At 38.9% G+C, this 16,919-nt stretch overlaps 1 protein-coding gene across 1 annotated transcript in view; it reads right to left on the minus strand.

Annotated features, from left to right (window-relative positions):
* LOC104065316 (dystonin) overlaps nucleotides 1–16,919 on the minus strand; it is a 320,467-nt gene that overhangs the window by 133,404 nt on the left and 170,144 nt on the right. The window contains 17 exon segments of the mRNA XM_054061292.1: nucleotides 2,067–2,260; nucleotides 3,106–3,244; nucleotides 3,471–3,649; nucleotides 4,271–4,428; nucleotides 5,379–5,562; nucleotides 7,088–7,214; nucleotides 7,350–7,504; nucleotides 7,766–7,918; nucleotides 8,290–8,415; nucleotides 9,706–9,801; nucleotides 11,682–11,786; nucleotides 11,884–12,045; nucleotides 12,169–12,246; nucleotides 12,439–12,567; nucleotides 12,655–13,117; nucleotides 13,982–14,136; nucleotides 14,465–14,558. Coding sequence (XP_053917267.1) covers nucleotides 2,067–2,260; nucleotides 3,106–3,244; nucleotides 3,471–3,649; nucleotides 4,271–4,428; nucleotides 5,379–5,562; nucleotides 7,088–7,214; nucleotides 7,350–7,504; nucleotides 7,766–7,918; nucleotides 8,290–8,415; nucleotides 9,706–9,801; nucleotides 11,682–11,786; nucleotides 11,884–12,045; nucleotides 12,169–12,246; nucleotides 12,439–12,567; nucleotides 12,655–13,117; nucleotides 13,982–14,136; nucleotides 14,465–14,558 — 2,697 coding nt within the window.

Below are 16,919 nucleotides of genomic sequence, written 5' to 3' on the forward strand. Positions count from 1 at the left end.
GATTAAGCACCAGCTCATCATACTCTCTGCCTCCCACAAAACAACAGGAATTACAGTAAACCCACATCTTTTAAATATTCTGATGTGCAAAAGCAACTGATCTGGTTGGGTAAGTCCAGTTTTAAATTGTGGGTTTGACCCGAAAAAAAGTGTGCTATTTCTTGAAAGTGGTTTTCACACTGACAATTTTTCTTTCATGATCCTTATACTTCACAAGATCCCATAAATACAACTAATCCAGAACACCACAAGGTTATGGATAAACATACTTATTTAACAACTTTTCATAGTTTGATTTGGAAGGAATAGTTTGAATTGCACCAGTGTTGTTCTCAAGATGCCCAAAGGAGATGGAAAAAGAGCAAGCAAGGAAACAATATTGATTGAGTTTCATACTTGAGCATGTTTTAAAGCTAATAACGATGAAAAAGAATCATGCTAACTGCAGCCAATATTTGTACATGCTTTTCATATAATGATCATCAGTGTCAAGCTGTTACGAAGCAGCAGAGAGAACATGTGCAGAAAGCAGCTTGTTTACAGCTACAAGCTGCAACTACCACAATCTGTCCTGTTTACACTAGCAGATACTATGTATTAATAGTCACTTTTCAGCATGTTTTCTTCAAGAATATTCTAGTTAGGAATTTCCCTGTGAGGAAAGCAAGTGGTTCACATTTGCCCTCTGAAGAAATACGGACACTTCAGTACTTCATTTATCATTTAAATTCTGTCATGCTGCTGTTAAATTCTGTCTGCTGTTCGCTCTGCAGTCAGCTTTAAATGAGTCAGCTTTTTGCCCATCTGTCTTTTATCTTCTACCAATGCTACACAGAGTCAACTAAATTAGTTAATTACAAGTGAATTATTTCAGTATTACACCTGTACAAATACTTGTCCCTTAAATAGGAGAACAAAAACAGGAAAGGCTGTTTTGCATGAAAATCACTATCTTTGCCACTCTTGTTCAGGTTATCTATAATGACAAACTATAGTAGATTTTAAAGAAGATAAATTCAAGCCGTACAGTGCAGACCTCCTTAACGTGCTCATAATTTTTCCTTCCGTGTCTATAGCGAGTGAAGGAAAAAGTGTTTCTAGGGAAGTCATGTATGGACATCTCCATTCTGTGATTCTATAATGGTTATAAATTGGAAGATGTAGACTAGACATAAGGAGGAAATTCTTCACAATGGAGGGTGGTGAGGCACTGGCACAGGTTGCTCAGGGAAGCTGTGGCTGCCCCATCCCTGGAGGTGTTCAAGGCCAGGCTGGGTGGGGCCTTAAGCAGCCTGATCCAGTGGGAAATGTCCCTGCCACTGGCAGGAGGGTGGAATTGGATGATATATAAGGTATCTTCCAACCCAAACCATTCCATGACGCTATGATCTCCTTCAGCATTACAGGTAGGTGTGTTCCGCTCTATCTGTACATCTGTGTAGGCATGTGCATCTGAGTAACACTCAATACCATCACAACAGCAATACCAAAGGGCTCAACTTAGAGCAACATCTGAACTGGATATGGAGGCTACATGAAAACAGTTGCACACCAAAAGAAAATACTGGCACTTCACCAAAAACTGTTGCGATAAAATTATCACAGAAGTCAATGAAAGCTACAGACTTCCAGACTAAGCACTTGAGTCATTAAACGCAAGTTAACACGAATCTAATCATCACTGATGAATCAGCTCATCTGTTTAGCCTGTCAGGGCTAATTATGTGGAGAAACAGATGGTATTTCCATAGGACAGCAAGCCATTTCTACTTGCTTTTTTTTTTTTTGAAAGTAAAAAGCCAATTTGCCTCTACTATGTCTCAGTAAGTAAATAAAGCTTCTGTATCCTGTTAATCTTTTGATACAGAACAGTCACAGACATTTCCTGTAGAAAAGCAAGACGATGTCAACAGCACAGAAAAGGTTAGAATCCTTGATCACTGTTCACAGATAGTTCAGAAAAAAATTTTGACCTATTCTAACATTTTTTTTTCTGATTATTTTTCCTCAGAAACAACAGAAATAGCATAAAACATGAACACATTATAATAAGAAGTTATACAAACCTGTTTTCAATTTGAGAATGAACATTTTGCCACCTCTCAGCTAACTGATCAGCTTTTTCTTTATGCCAGTCAAAGTCAAGATCACGTTCCTTGTGCATTTTAAACATCTGATCACTGATCATCTTTGCCTTCTGCAGTTCATCCTCTAAGGCATGGAACACATATCTTTTCTCATCTACTTCAGACCTCCATTGCTAGTGTGCAATAAATGATAGACTGTAAATAACTCCTAAATTATGACACTGTTTTATAAATCAGTATTTTACATGAGTAGAATGCATAAATGAATAAATGAAAAATGTTTGAATTAATATATTGATTTTGGTTGCTCAGACACTGGAATGGCACCAGAATGGGTCTGAAGCAACCAATTAGTTATAACTGTGGAATAATTATAAGTAACAGTATTGCCAACAACTCATGCATCACAAGAGACAGGAAAGTAACACACTTATAAACTACAGCTTTCAAAGAAATCCTTAGGTAGGTGGTGACCGTTCCATCTGATAAAAAGCATTACTAATTGTTTGCTATATTAAAATAAGGTATATACAGCACACTTGAAATGCTGAACATCAGTCTTACACTTTCTCAAAGAGATCTGCCAAATCTCCTAGGAAACACTGATTATTGTACCATAGTAGTACTAGGAATGTTATTGTGGCCACACTTATATAAGAAATATTTATGCTATCTTAAGCATATTTTACCTTTTGAAGAGACACAAAAACCCCAACTTACTGAAGCATTAACAAGAGCCACTCTTGGAAGCTCAGATACTGCAAGGTATTTCCTAACAGCAGGAAAATACACGCAAAATATCCAATTCCGAATGCTCTGAAGCTGTCACTTTTTTTCTGAGATGTCAGTCCTAATACAGCCTTTCCTCCAAATATACAAGCCAACTTTTGATACACTATACAGTACAGTATAACTAAAGCAGGTGTTTTAAGACACCTATTTCACTTTTCTATCATTAGACTATCGCCTTCCTATTACTTTTTGATTTGCCCATGAAAAGGCACCACCCAATTCTTACCTTTAATGTACCCATCAGATTTTCAATATTGTATTTGTCAGCTGTTACTGCCTCTTCTTCACACAACTTAGTTTCATAGTGTTTTACTAAAAGTTCTGCTTCGTGGGTGTTTTTCAGCACCAAACTTACAGTTTTTAATCTGAAAAAAAAGTAATGACATGTTAACAGAACCATCAGTAATAGCACTCAACACCTGTGTTTTACAGCCTTTTTACCTCACAGGCTACCCCTTCATACAATGTTAAAATTACGTTACCTCTGTTTTTCTTGATCAGTATTATTCACACTAATATATTTACATTTAATTTATTTTGAAGAGAAAACTTCAAACTAAAACATATGATGGGACATGGCCTATTACATACTTATCTATGTAAATGGAAGACATGGAATAAACTTGGTTCATGTTCTGAATAACAACATTGAGTTCAGAGCGCAGAGTAGGGACTGAGGGTGAACCAGCAGCTTGAATGAAAAACTCTTCACATTTAGCTGTGATGACTCCCAGGTTATCCTTCAGTCGATCCAGCTCCTTCTTCAGTTTCTGTAAAATGAAAGGTGATTGACAGTGCTTTTACCCTACATAAACTTAATGTACACTCTATTGTTGCAGTGATAGGATGCAGGGGAATGGGTATAAACTGGAGAGGGGCAGATTTAGGCTTGACATAAGGAAGAAATTCTTCACAGTCAGGGTGGTGAGACACTGGCACAGGATGCCCAGGGAAGCTGTGGCTGCCCCATCCCTGGAGGTGTTCAAGGCCAGGTTGGATGGGGCCTTGGGCAGCCTGAGCCAGTGGGACGTTCCTGCACATGGCAGGGGGGTTGGAACTGGATGATCTTTAAGGTCCCTTCCAACTCAAACTATTCTATGATTCTATGATTCTATGATTCTATGATTCTACATATCATCAGTACTCGTTTCTTCTCCTTTGTTTGTTTTATGTGGGCACCATTAAAAATATTTGAAAAGGAACATATGCATAAAAAGGAAACAAACAGAGTTGCCATTTATTGGCATCTTTTTTCTCACAAACACAAGCTTAGTCTGACTCTTGTCTTTTCAAGGTGCACCACAAACTTCCCCAACTACACTCAAAATGTGTAGATACATTCGTTTTAAAATAAAACCTCCTAGGTAAAACAGCCTTTCTCAAAGGCTCACCTCTTGCTCTGAAATCCTGCAGGTACTTTCATGCATATCATCCCTTTCCATTGGGGTTCGGATCTGCTGTATTAATCGCTCCTCACAGCTCTCCAGCTGAAGTCTGATATTTCTGACTTCCGAGATGTACAGATTGTAAACTGATTCTTCCTGTTCCTCTGTTGAAAACACAAGGCACATGTTAGCAAACAAAGCCATCACATCATTTGCACTATTCCTCTTACGAAACACTTTATAAACACACCATTCCGCAGGTCTTTTCATGACTGGCTGAAATCCCATCAGTTTTCAACTGAAATTTGGCTATAAGACAAATTTTACAAATCTTAGCTATTACTAGATCACCTCCTGACGGGAAAAATTAGAATACATCTTTGACAATTCATCCCAAGCACAGGCATCGCCCCTCAGGCAGACACTACTAAACTCAGCAACTGATCATTTCAGTGAGATGATATCAAGCACTACAGAAAATCTCCAGGGCTTTTTCTTTTCAGACGCGCAGGGAAACACATATTTCCTTAAGTAAAGAGAACTACGCTAATTCAGTAATCAGCTTTGCACTACTATATTTCTTTAAGTCATTAGCTACTTGACAGTCAATTACAGCAGATATTCTAATCTTTCTGCTCTTATTGTATTTAAAAATGGAGTTAAGACAGCAGTACGTATAGGCATTTTGTGGAGCTACAAAAATACTTAGGACACTTTTCTTGCCTTAACAGTGTGAAAAAAGTTTGAATTCTGATATGAACTCAACAAAGTAATAAAGCTACATTTCCAATATTCAACAACAAGGAAGGCGGGACTAAACAGTGAGCTACAGAATAAATACTTGGGCGAAAAATCTTTTGTAGTCCTCTGTATATTATGTAACGCATCAATATTTCTAAATAGTTTAATATATACAAAGTTAAGAAAACTTACAGCTTCTGTACAATGTAATTGTGCACGTTGTTAAAAAGATGACTAACTGTTCAGAAGAACTGAAGCATTAAGAACATCAATATGATAAATTCACTAGAACTTGTATTCAGAGAGAAATTTTATAAATAAATACAATCGCTCTTGTGAGGGTATTTTTCTACTTTTCTCAGCAAAGTTTTACCTCTTTCTGCAGATTTCAGAAGCTCTTGATAGTATTGCTTGCAAACATTGACTTCCCTTTCCAGCTGTGCTGTATCAGAGCTTGTAAAGATTTTGGACTCCTGACTATCTTCCACAAAATCATCAAAGCGGGATTGCAAATTGCTTAGAACCTGCTGGTGTTCACCTGGCAACATCGTCTTTATCTGGAACAGATTATAAACCCAAAGGACAGTCAGCAGTGATGCATCACTCACACAGCTCCCTGTAATGCTTTTTATCAAAAGGCAAAGTTGACAAATTACTAAGACGGTAAAGTCAAAGAATTGAGGTTCTGGAAGCCTGCTGCTCCAAGGCTGGAATCCACTTGACAGGTATCAGCATAACAGCTGATAGTTCACACTCACTATAAAATCCTTTCTCATCTAAGACAATCCCACTTCAGACACCATTTCTCCATCTAATGCCACATGGCAACAAAGAGTAAGTCATCAACAGTTCTATGAGTAGGGAGACTTCACGAATTATCTTAGATTCCTTCTTTTCAACAGCAACAGTGGGAAATTAGGAGTGAAAATGTTGGTTTGGGCATTACAAACATTACTGCAACATTTTGTAGACAGATATATACCAATATTGTATAACCACAGAAACAAAGAAACGTGGAATCACAGAATGGTTTGGGTTGGAAGGACCTTAAAGCCCATGGGCGGGGACAAATCCCCCCAGACCAGGTTGCTCAAGGCCCCATCCAACCTGCCCTTCAACATGTCCAGGGATAGGGCAGCCACAACTTCCCTGGGCAACCTGTGCAAGTGTCTCACCGCCCACACTGTGAAGAATTTCTTCCTAATGTCTCATCTAAATATTCCCCATTCCAATCTAAAGCTATTTCCCATACCACTACAAACCATTGTAAAAAGTCCCTCCTCAGCTTTCCTGTAGCCCCTTCAGGTACTGGAAGGTCACTCTAAGGTCTCCCTGGAGCCTTCTCTTCTCCAGGCTGAACAACTCCAACTCTCTCAGCCTGTAACACTAATATAGTAAGCTATACATCTAATATTGTGTAATTCAGTGATCTCACACACTGTTGTAGCCAGACAGAAGAGTATTTTGATCTATATCACTATTTCATTTCTGACAAGTTGATCCTAATTAGCTTTTTAACATTTCGAGTTACAGACATGTATAAGAATGAAAAAAATGCATTACAGAGGAGTGAGTGTTAAGCTGCCTTCAGTCTGAAAGACTAAATGTCACTTCACAGCTGGTCCATTTTAAGTAAGATGTTGCAGTTGTGAGGAAATAACGTTTGGGATTTTTCCATGAAGCTTAACCTTAGCCTAACAAAGCAAATCTCCCCAGGGACCTTCGGCATAAATGCAGAAAGGTAGTCTCTTCCAGAACAAAATTCAGATTTAGACATTGTTCAATTGCTTTCAAGATCCTGTCCCTCTGCTGACAACAGGAGACCAGAAAGATTAGTGCAATGAGGCTACCGGTAGTTTTCATAATACAACATCTCTGCTGCTTCCACAAAGGCATCTGTGCAAAGGCTACTCAGATCATGGCAGAATGTTGCACAGTTGTACCCAGTGAGGCCACTGCCAGCTATTCCCACAAGGAAGACGAGGACTGCTGCAAATTGTTGATTATACGATATTTCTGGGAAGCATAGCCTACGACTTCCCACCAAATGACTAACAGGCCCTTGCTAGTCATAGCACATACCGAGGCAACATTGCCAGCTCGAACAGCTTCAATTTCGTTTGTCAGGTAATGCCAGGACACCACACTCTTCATGTTTACATGTGACTCATGCCAAAGGGCCAGAACATTCTGAAATTGCTGTTCAATTCTGAAACATAAAAGACTCCGACTTTAGACCAAAGTTAACACATGAAATCGGAAAAAAAATGCTATACATTATTTTGATCCAAGCTTCATAAAAATGAATTTTAAAAGAAAACGGATGATTTTGGTTTGTCCTTACCTGTTGGCAGTATCTATTGCTTCTTTGTTTGGTGGAGGGACTGTAAAGCATACAGACGGAACCATGGCCTCATTACCACTTGGACTAATGACTTTCCATTTAGCACGATGGGAGTTGTTTGCTAACACACACTCATCATCTTTGTAAATTGTTATCTAGTATTAACAGAAAAGCAGAATAATTTAATGAGCTAAGCATTACAAAATACTTTTACAAAGCACTTCTGCAAGTGGTGTCAACAAATAAGCAACAGAATAACAAAAACAATGAAAACAATGCTAAACACAAGGATTTGCTCTTGCTTACTAGGGTGGAAGAAATTTAGAGCCTAACGTTCTCCAGGAACATGGTAATTAATGAAACTTTAACTGAATTCTCACGTCTGTAATTGATTTGAGGAAATTCAAGTTTCTAACCTCAATTTGTCTATAGTCACAGATGGCTTTAATTGGGATGGATGTTTTGAGTATACAGTCAGGGTTCCTTGGCTTCAGCTGAATTATTGCCTTTGCTCTCCCCACAAGGCCTGCTACTGTGCTCTTATACTGCAAGAGTTGTTCTTTTTCTTCCTAAAACAGTTAAGAAAAGAACACATTGTAAGAGATGGCAAGAATACACTGCAGTTTCTTTGATCCTGTTAAGCTTTCTTTTTCTTACTTTACTGTGTTCCTTAAAAGTAACACATTTTGCAAGAACAAAATATCTTTCACAACTCACAACATCTGGTATCATAAAGAAATAAATAAAACTGTATTTTAAGGGTATAAAAACAGTCATTATACATGGGCAGACGCAATTATTTAGTTATAAATTCTAAGAAAAAAATCATTTTGTATTCCCTCGTTTCAAATGAATCATTTTAACACACATATTTTATATCCAGTTATAATCAACACATTTCTTGTTCAATTGTAACTCATATTAAACCTTGAATTCTTACCATAGACTCCTGGACAAGGTCTTCCAGCCTATGAAGGCTGCTTGACCTATCACAACTGTATTTTCGGTATATGGTATCTTTCAAATTCTTTAGATATTCCATGGCTTCTTTGGCATCAGTGAAAAACTAGGATGAGATAAATATCTGGGTTATTTTTAAACAACCTAAAAAGTATGCAAACAGCAACAATATTAGGTTTTCTTTCAGTGCCGTATTTTTTAAAATAATCCTTTCTAGCAGCTTGAAGTGACCACTGTAGCACACACCATGATCTCATACCTCAATGTGCTGTTCAAGAAGGCTCTAATATCAGTTATTCCTGGTAGAATCTACATGCAAAATTAATTCAGCAGTTATTGAACTTTAGTTAATCAGTGTTCCCGCAGTGCAAAAGTTTTCTGAGGTGATTCTTGCTTCCCTTGGAATTACAATTACTGTCATATATAAAGAACAGACAAAGCCTAAAACTGTACCAAACTAGCTGTGAACTTCAGCAAGCTCCTTGGAGCAAACATCTTGCGAAGGAGGGAACTGAACTGCCACACTTGGCAGTTCTACGTGGGCATCTGCACCTCTAAACCAGGGTTCTGGTTAAGCATGAGAAGGAAAATGTCCTGCCATAATCCTCACCCCACTCTGTCCATGAAAGCTCATTTCTCAAATCCATTATCTCATTTCTTCCACCTAATACCAAGAGCCCAAATCGTTCCAGTGTCCATTTCCCAACTTTGGGCTCTCACCTTTATCAGTTCAAAGGCACCTCATCCCAGCATCAGTCCCCGGCCTCTTCTACCTTACCCAACCCAGAAGACACTAAGAACTAATCTTTATGATTTAAATATTAAAAAGGAGATTTTGTTTCAATGAAACTCTTAAAACTTCAATCCTAATGCATGTAACTGAGAAACCCTTAAGCCTTCCATTCTCACTTGTGTAACTGAGTGCTGTATCGCTGAGTATATAAGTGGGTGATAATCAGAAAGGTGTTTTGTTGGATATGTCTGCTTTCAGGGTGTTCTCTGTTCCATTTATTATTAATGCGGTACATCCCATTGCTATTTGGATAGTTCTGGAAAAAACACCTAGAATATGTTGTCCCTTGGCTATCATTAACCATCCTCCACTCTACATCATCTGCACAAGTTGCAGTTGTGGAGGGAACACTGATTCATCTTCAGAGTCTCAACTTGCAGCTGCGGTGCTCTGAAGGAACATCAGGCCAGATTTTCATCTGCTGTGAACTGATGTAGCCATAGTGAAGACAATACAGGTATGGTAACACCGTGGGAGCACAGCTCATCATCCAGTGACTGCACGTGACAAATGACAATTCTAGAAGTGCTGTGAGAAAGCAGCTAGCAGTTCCAGTGGAACCTCTTTGTTACCATCTTAACTCAAAACATTTCCTATTCTTACCTCAAAATACGCAGCATTTTCTCTCAAATGTTGTTCAACACAGTGACAGAGCTGAAGAATCCAGCTCCACTGTGTCTGCATCGCAGCTCTATAGGCCTTTAGAGGAAACAAGAAGATTTACAAAAGAAAATTTAAAAAAAAATGCATATATTTCCAGAAATTATGAAACATTAAGGTAATGTAGCAAACACAAGCATCTAAACCTGACCTCCTCACCCAGGAAAGCTGTAGCAAGGAAAATTCCAGTTAGACGTGAGAAAAAAACAGTTGCTACAGCACAGGCAAACATCAGAAAACTCATCCAGAAAAGCGATGAAATCACCATGTTCTTGGGCACTTTCATAATTCAGCCCAACAAAGCCCTGACACTGCCTTAAGCAGGGGCTGAACTACATCTCCTGAAGCTCTCCCAGTCTAAGCTAGTCTATAGAATCATAGAATTTGTTGGTTGGAAAAGACCTTTGAGATCATTGAGTCCAACCATACTACTAAATCATGTCCACTACTAAATCATGTCCCTGAGCATCTCACCTACCCATCTTTTAAATACCTCAAGGATGGGGACTCCACCACCTCCCCCTGGGCAGCCTCTGCCAGTGCCCAAGAACCCTTTCAGTGAATAAATTTCTCCTAACGTCCATTCTGAACCTCTCCCCTGGCGCAGCTTGATGCCACTCGTCACTTGGGAGAAGAGAGCAACCTTCACCTTACTACAACCTCCTTTCAGGGAGCTGTAGACAGTGATGAGGTCTCCCCTCAGCCGCCTCCTCTTCTCCAGGCTAAACAACCCAGTTCCTAAGACTTGTGCTCCAGCCCCTTCACCAGCTTCGTTGCCCTTCTCTGGACAAATGGCTCTATTTACTCATTCAAAATAGCTGAATTCTTCCTCGGATACAAATCAGATATTAAAGTAACACTGAATTCACAATAAAAATAATTATTCAGGACTCGCTGCAATGTATAAAAGAAATTTGTGGCACGCAATCCTACTGGAATGATGTCTCCTAGACGAAGCTGAGCGCGGCCGCTGCAGATGCAGCAGCAGAGGGCACTCTTGACTTTGAGAAAACAGCCCAAATTTTTCAATTCCTTCTGATTCTCAGGGAATTCAAAAGAGTTTTTCCATTGCCTTCAATTAATTTCAAACTGATGCATTAATGCATAGATTCTTCTGAAGAAAAGGCATAAAACCTCATTTCTTTTCTTTTAAAGTATCTCAACATAGCATTATTGCAGACATCATAACCTGCATAATCACCTTCACTGTGACGGCCTGGTTTCATAATACCTATTTTTAACAGACTCAATTATATTACACTGGTAAGAACCCATTATAACAATATATACTTTTAAAGAATGGGATTCCCTGCATTCTATAAAAGGTAATTTATTATTCAAAGTAAATGTCCCGAGATGGATGGGAAGGAGGAGTTTTCCTTGTGCTTCAAATTTACACAGATATAAATTCAATGAATTGAAGAACCATAAAAATCCTCCCCCCGGCCCAACTGTTTTTTCATTCTTATATAATGAAACAGCTTTATTGTTTCCATTTTTACCACCCACTGTCTGTATTTACTCTTTTCCTGTAGATCTACGGGCAAAAACATTCTGCATTCTTTTTGGAAACTTGTTACAATCCTACAACACGTACAACACATTTTATGTAAACCTCTATAATACAAAGCTTAATTCAAATTTGAAGTAAATCACATCACCTGGTGAGATCTTTAACAATGAAACAAGTTTCATAATTCACTGACAAATAAGTTATGAAACCAACTCTAAACCGTAACAAGAATCCATACATACAGTAAGTGACTAGAAAAGCTGTATTAAACAGCTTCTTTCAACACAACAGGAGAGAAACCACCTACGGACTGTTCTGAGTCCTAAGCTTGTCAATGCAATTTGTATCAATAACTCTAGAATCACAAAACTATTTTCTTGTCTGTGTGCCGTTTTTACTAACTTACCTCAATGGTTAGCCTGGCTGGGTGATTTTCAAGAAGCAACTGCTCAGCTATTTCTTGTACCGATTTAATAACTTCTTCTTTTTGATCAAGCTCTCTCATTAATTCCTTTTTTCCAGACAAAAACAGAAAAAGATAGAAATGTTTTAGAAATCTCCTGAATTCTAAAAGATTATTCCGTCTGGATGATATTGGCAATACTTACTGCATGGTATTCCTTTTTTCTTGTTATATTTGGGTTTCTTTCACTCCAGTCATATGCAACCTCTTCCTCCTCTTTTTCATTCAACCATATCAGCTCTTTAGTAGCACGAGAGACAAAATTGTGTAGAGTATCTAAATGCCTTTCCTGATTTCTTGATGTGTTCTTTATTAAATAGAAAAATAAAAAAAAAAATCAGATTTACACAAATCAGGATTTAAAGCCCGTTTCTTATCAAAGCTGAGGTACACTGAAAAGTTGAACATGAAAGAGACATGAGAAACTTACCAAGAGTTTTGAATACTGACTCTCCAGTTTGTGTAATTTTTCTGCATAACTGAGTTTAAGAGGGGCAGTCATTTGGATCTGTATTTGGTATACGAGGTCAAAAGATAACAAAAAGGTTAGATATGTTAAACCCTTAGATCTCCTATTTCATGATATGTCATCTAGACATCAGTAAGACTGTGGAACAGAAACACAGTTCTAAAATTCAACACTAGTCTATATCATCCAGTAAAAAAAGTAAGCCAAGAAATACAGGATATGGTGCTGTACCTCACTAATTTTAGCTTCTTTAAGGCTGGATTCAAATTCCTCAATAGCTCTGTGGACGTTTTTGTGATTTTCTAAATGGCTTTCAACACTTGGTAAATCTGAACCCCATTCTGCTCGATCAAGTTGCACCTTACAAACAAGAAGGAAAAATTAGCCATGATCTACAAGGAGTAAACACAATCATTAGAAGCAGACTGTTTCCATTAAGATCGTTACCTGCATTTCTTCCACCCAGCTCAATAGGTCCTGGACAAATTTCATGTTTACCTCCTCTTCCGTCAAATTTTGATCCACAAAAGCTGATTTCATAAGAGGTTTTCTTATTTGCATCAGTTTGAGTGTTTGCAGAGTCCCACTGTCTACTCCTGTCACATAGCTTTGAATTAATCGTGGTGGAATGCCTGGTGTGTAAGCGGGAGCGATGGTTGGTGTCAGTCTGGAAGAAAGACCTGATGAAAGGCCAGAAGTCAAGCTAGAAGAAGTCAAAGTAGGTGTTAAACCTTGGGTCATTGCCGTATTTAATTCAGGGGGTAAGTTTGTTGTAAATCCTGAGTTTAAGCTTTCGGTTATTCCCGATATCATCAGCTTTGTCTGCTCCGTTGTCAGTGCATGCCCCTTGTTGTAGATGGAAGCACATTCCGACCGTATGGCCATCAGTTCATCATGAAGTTTTGCAACTCTATTAAAATAGAAGAAATTAAATAAATATATATAATAATTTCAATGAATGCTTATGATTAAGGTTTATCATCCTGAACTGAGTAGCGATATCAATTCACATGACTTCTTACACTTTAGTTGTATGTCCATATTTATAAATAAGCATTTATAATGAAGTATAGGGTATGTCAACTTATACTTCTATAAATACAGATAACAGATGCAGAAATCATCCAACAATCAGAACCTCAGTACCGTATGGGCACTAGCATGCACCATACACAACTACAGGGAACAATCAGCAAAACAGAAACCTTACAAGATATTACATGTTGCAGTACATCAAACACTTGCAGTTCACTGCCAAGGATCTCTTACGTGCTTGATCTCACCCAGTCTGAGACAAATCCTGAAAAACTTTGGAGCCACTGCTTCATAAAATCGAATCATGCCCTTCAAATGCAGCTTTCTGCTAAGACCATACACACACTCCCACAGAAAAGCTAATGTTACCCCATTTGCTACCTGCTAAGACATCTGCAGCTTTCATCAGAAATCTCGTCTCCATTTTAAAATCAAAGTTAGAGAATTCTGAAAGCATTTTAGGTGCAATAAAACAAGCCAATTTCTTCACGTTCAGGTTAGTAAATCTTAAAGTCATCTTCTGCTGAACGACTTCATTTTCGCAAGAGTACAAACAGCTCCTCTTGTCTTCAACAATGTTTGTGGGCAACATACCCACCAGAACACCTGATCATCTTTATTTGGGTGCTCAGTGATAGATTGAAACATTTATCCATAGAGAGATAGGTTTGAAAATGTTGTCAATAACAGGTATCCATATTTGGGACATCTACTTATTCACAAAAATACTGTAAAGTACCTTTGCACAAGCTGGTCTGCCTGATAGTATTTTCCATCAATAAGAATTTGGACATCAATCACTTGCTGGCGGAGAAGGTTCTCAGATTCAAGAAGATACCCAGCTATCTCTGCTTCATGTTGGAACTGGAGTCCTGACTCTAATCGTTTGGTGTCCTGAAGAAGAGAGAGATATTAAGCCTTGCAGCTAAATCAAAGAGAAATATGTTGCAAGAAATCCTATTTTTTCTTACAAAAGCTTCTTCAGATCTTGAAACAATTGTGAAATATCTAACAATCAAAAAAAAAAAATACCAGCAGAACTCGCTCTAGGCAACTTTTGGTATTTTCTTGAAGAAATGCTATATTAAAATAATAATACAAGGAAAATAAAAGCAGCAGCTATTAAACATGCACTCAAAAATACTAAAGAATTTTTTTTCAGTAGCCAATCCACTGCACTAACTTCATGAACACAGACAGGTAAAACCACCAACTGACTTACAGAGTGCAGAGCATTTCGGGCAAGTATTAGTTTGTCCTCACAGCTCCGGCTGTCCCGCTGGATTCTGTTTGCAATCTGCTGCAGCATTTCCAACCTAGGTGATGCCAGAGTAGTTCAGAAAAATAAATAAGTATTAATGTTATTTATACTTACTAGGAAAATTGCATGAGTTGGAAAACAAACAAACAAAAACCCAGTATCTAACACAAAGCACAAATAAATATGCCAAGTTACCTGCTTCCTTTTAAGGTGCCATTACTGAAGCTTATACAAGATTTTATCAGTGTGGGACCACAATTAACAGAAAGGAAATTCTCGTTAGAGTCAACGCTGGTTCGAGCACTCGTACTGTTGCTAAACAGCGAATCACTGCTATGGTAGCTATAACTACTGCTGTTCATTTTCACATCCAGAGCACAATTCTTCTGGCTGTTTACATTTGCTGAAAAATGAAAAGATGATACTCCTACAAAACGCACAGCTTCTAGGGATGAAATTTCACTACTGGCTTTCGAAACACGTAGCACTCCTCCTTTAAATACGCTTCAGCGTGCATATTCAAAACAGCAATTAACATACTGCCAGCTCTTCAAAGGATTTTACCTGGGGCTACGTATGCTACCTTGATTTTGGCTTCCCTACCTTGCATTAAAGCTTTGCAAGTACAGACTAGGCAGCAACATTAGGGCGTCTCTAGGAAACACACGTGCCAAATATTTTATTTAAGTGTCACTGGATGTCTATAAGCCAAGTAAGAATTTAAGGAAGTCTCTGCAGTGTTTCTCAGTCTCTTCTATGAACAAGTTTCAAAAAGGACTGAAGTGAGAACTCCACACTCCACAGTACAGTACTGAACACCTCCAGGCTCAGCTGCTTCTTTTTCCTTCAAATGGAACTGCACAATAGAACTGGGGGAATACCATGGTTAATCAGCTCATAACAATTTCATTTGAGACACCTGTACACCATACAATGCACCATCGTTACTCCTCTGTCCAAGTCTGCATGTTTACTAACTGCCCTGTCCCATTTACTTGCCTTCCTGCAAATTCCCCTTCAGCTTCTTCCACAAACAGAGCTAATTGCTTCTTGTCATTTCAACCACAAAACAAGTAAGCAAAATCTGAACATGGCCATCAATCTTAAAACTTTAACTCAGAATTTGGCTTCAGGGTGATTGTTTCAGTTTTTCATACCCTGCTTTTAGGACCTCCTGAAAATCACACCCATACTATAAGCTGACTTGTGTTTACACAGAAGAGGACAGCAAACACAACGCTGCAGTAATGCCAAGCTCTGTTAGTTTTGGACACAAGAGCTCAGTTTGGCACTCTCCTTACTGGCATCACATTAACTTTGATCCCGTACACCAGTCTGGCCACTCATTGTCTATCTGGGTCACAGAAATCCACAGTTTCAACACAGGCTGGGGATGACATGACAGAGGGCGGCCTGGCGGAGAAGGACTTGGGGGTGCTGGTCGATGAGAAGCTCGACATGAGCCAGCAATGTGCACTTGCAGCCCAGAAGGCCAACGATGTCCTGGGCTGCATCAAAAGAAGTGCGGCCAGCAGCGCGAGGGAAGGGATTCTGCCCCTCTGCTCTGCTCTTGTGAGACTGCACCCAGAGTCCTGTGTCCAGTTTTGGAATCCCCAACATGAGAAGGAGATGGAACTGTTGGAACAGGTACAGAGGAGGCCACAAAGCTGATCCAAGGGCTGGAGCATCTCTGCTATCAGGACAGGCTAAAAGAGTTGGGGTTGTTCAGCCTGGAGAAGAAAAGGCTCCGAGATCTTATAGCGACCTTCCAGTACCTGAAGGGGCTACCGGAAAGCTGGGGAGGGACTGTTTAAAAGGACATGGAATGATAGGACGAGGTGGAATGGCTTTAAATTGGAAAGGGAAAGATTTACATTAGACATTAGGAAGAAATTCTTCACAATGAGGGTGGTGAGGCACTGGCACAGGTTGCCCAGGGAAGTGTTCAAGGCGACATTGGATGAGCCTGGACTGGTGGGAGGTGTCCATGCCCATGGCAGGGGGGATGGAATGGGAAGGGCTTTGAAGTCCCTTCCAATGCAAACCATTCTATGATTCTATAATCTGTGTTGATAATTTCAGACGTATTCACCATTCTAGCTTGTAAAGTTACAGTACTTGCCGAATTTCAATATTAGGTAAAGTCATATTTTTGCTACAATCAAATCCCACGCCAGAAGCTGTATCAACACCTCATATTCATGAGATGCAGTAATAAACAAAAAAACAAACAAGGATCAAGTTCTTGTGCCCAGATTATCTGACAATTTTAGCTTGATCACTAAGCCAGAATCACTTCACCAACTTCTCTCTCTCATTTTACAGTGACTATCACATACAGTGGCCTCACCATGTGGTCTGTCATTTTAAGTGGGTTTACCAATGCTGAAATATACCAAGAAGTTTATGTTTATGT

The sequence above is a fragment of the Cuculus canorus genome, chromosome 3 (genome assembly GCF_017976375.1).
Source record: "Cuculus canorus isolate bCucCan1 chromosome 3, bCucCan1.pri, whole genome shotgun sequence".
In the NCBI taxonomy this organism is placed as follows: domain Eukaryota; kingdom Metazoa; phylum Chordata; class Aves; order Cuculiformes; family Cuculidae; genus Cuculus; species Cuculus canorus.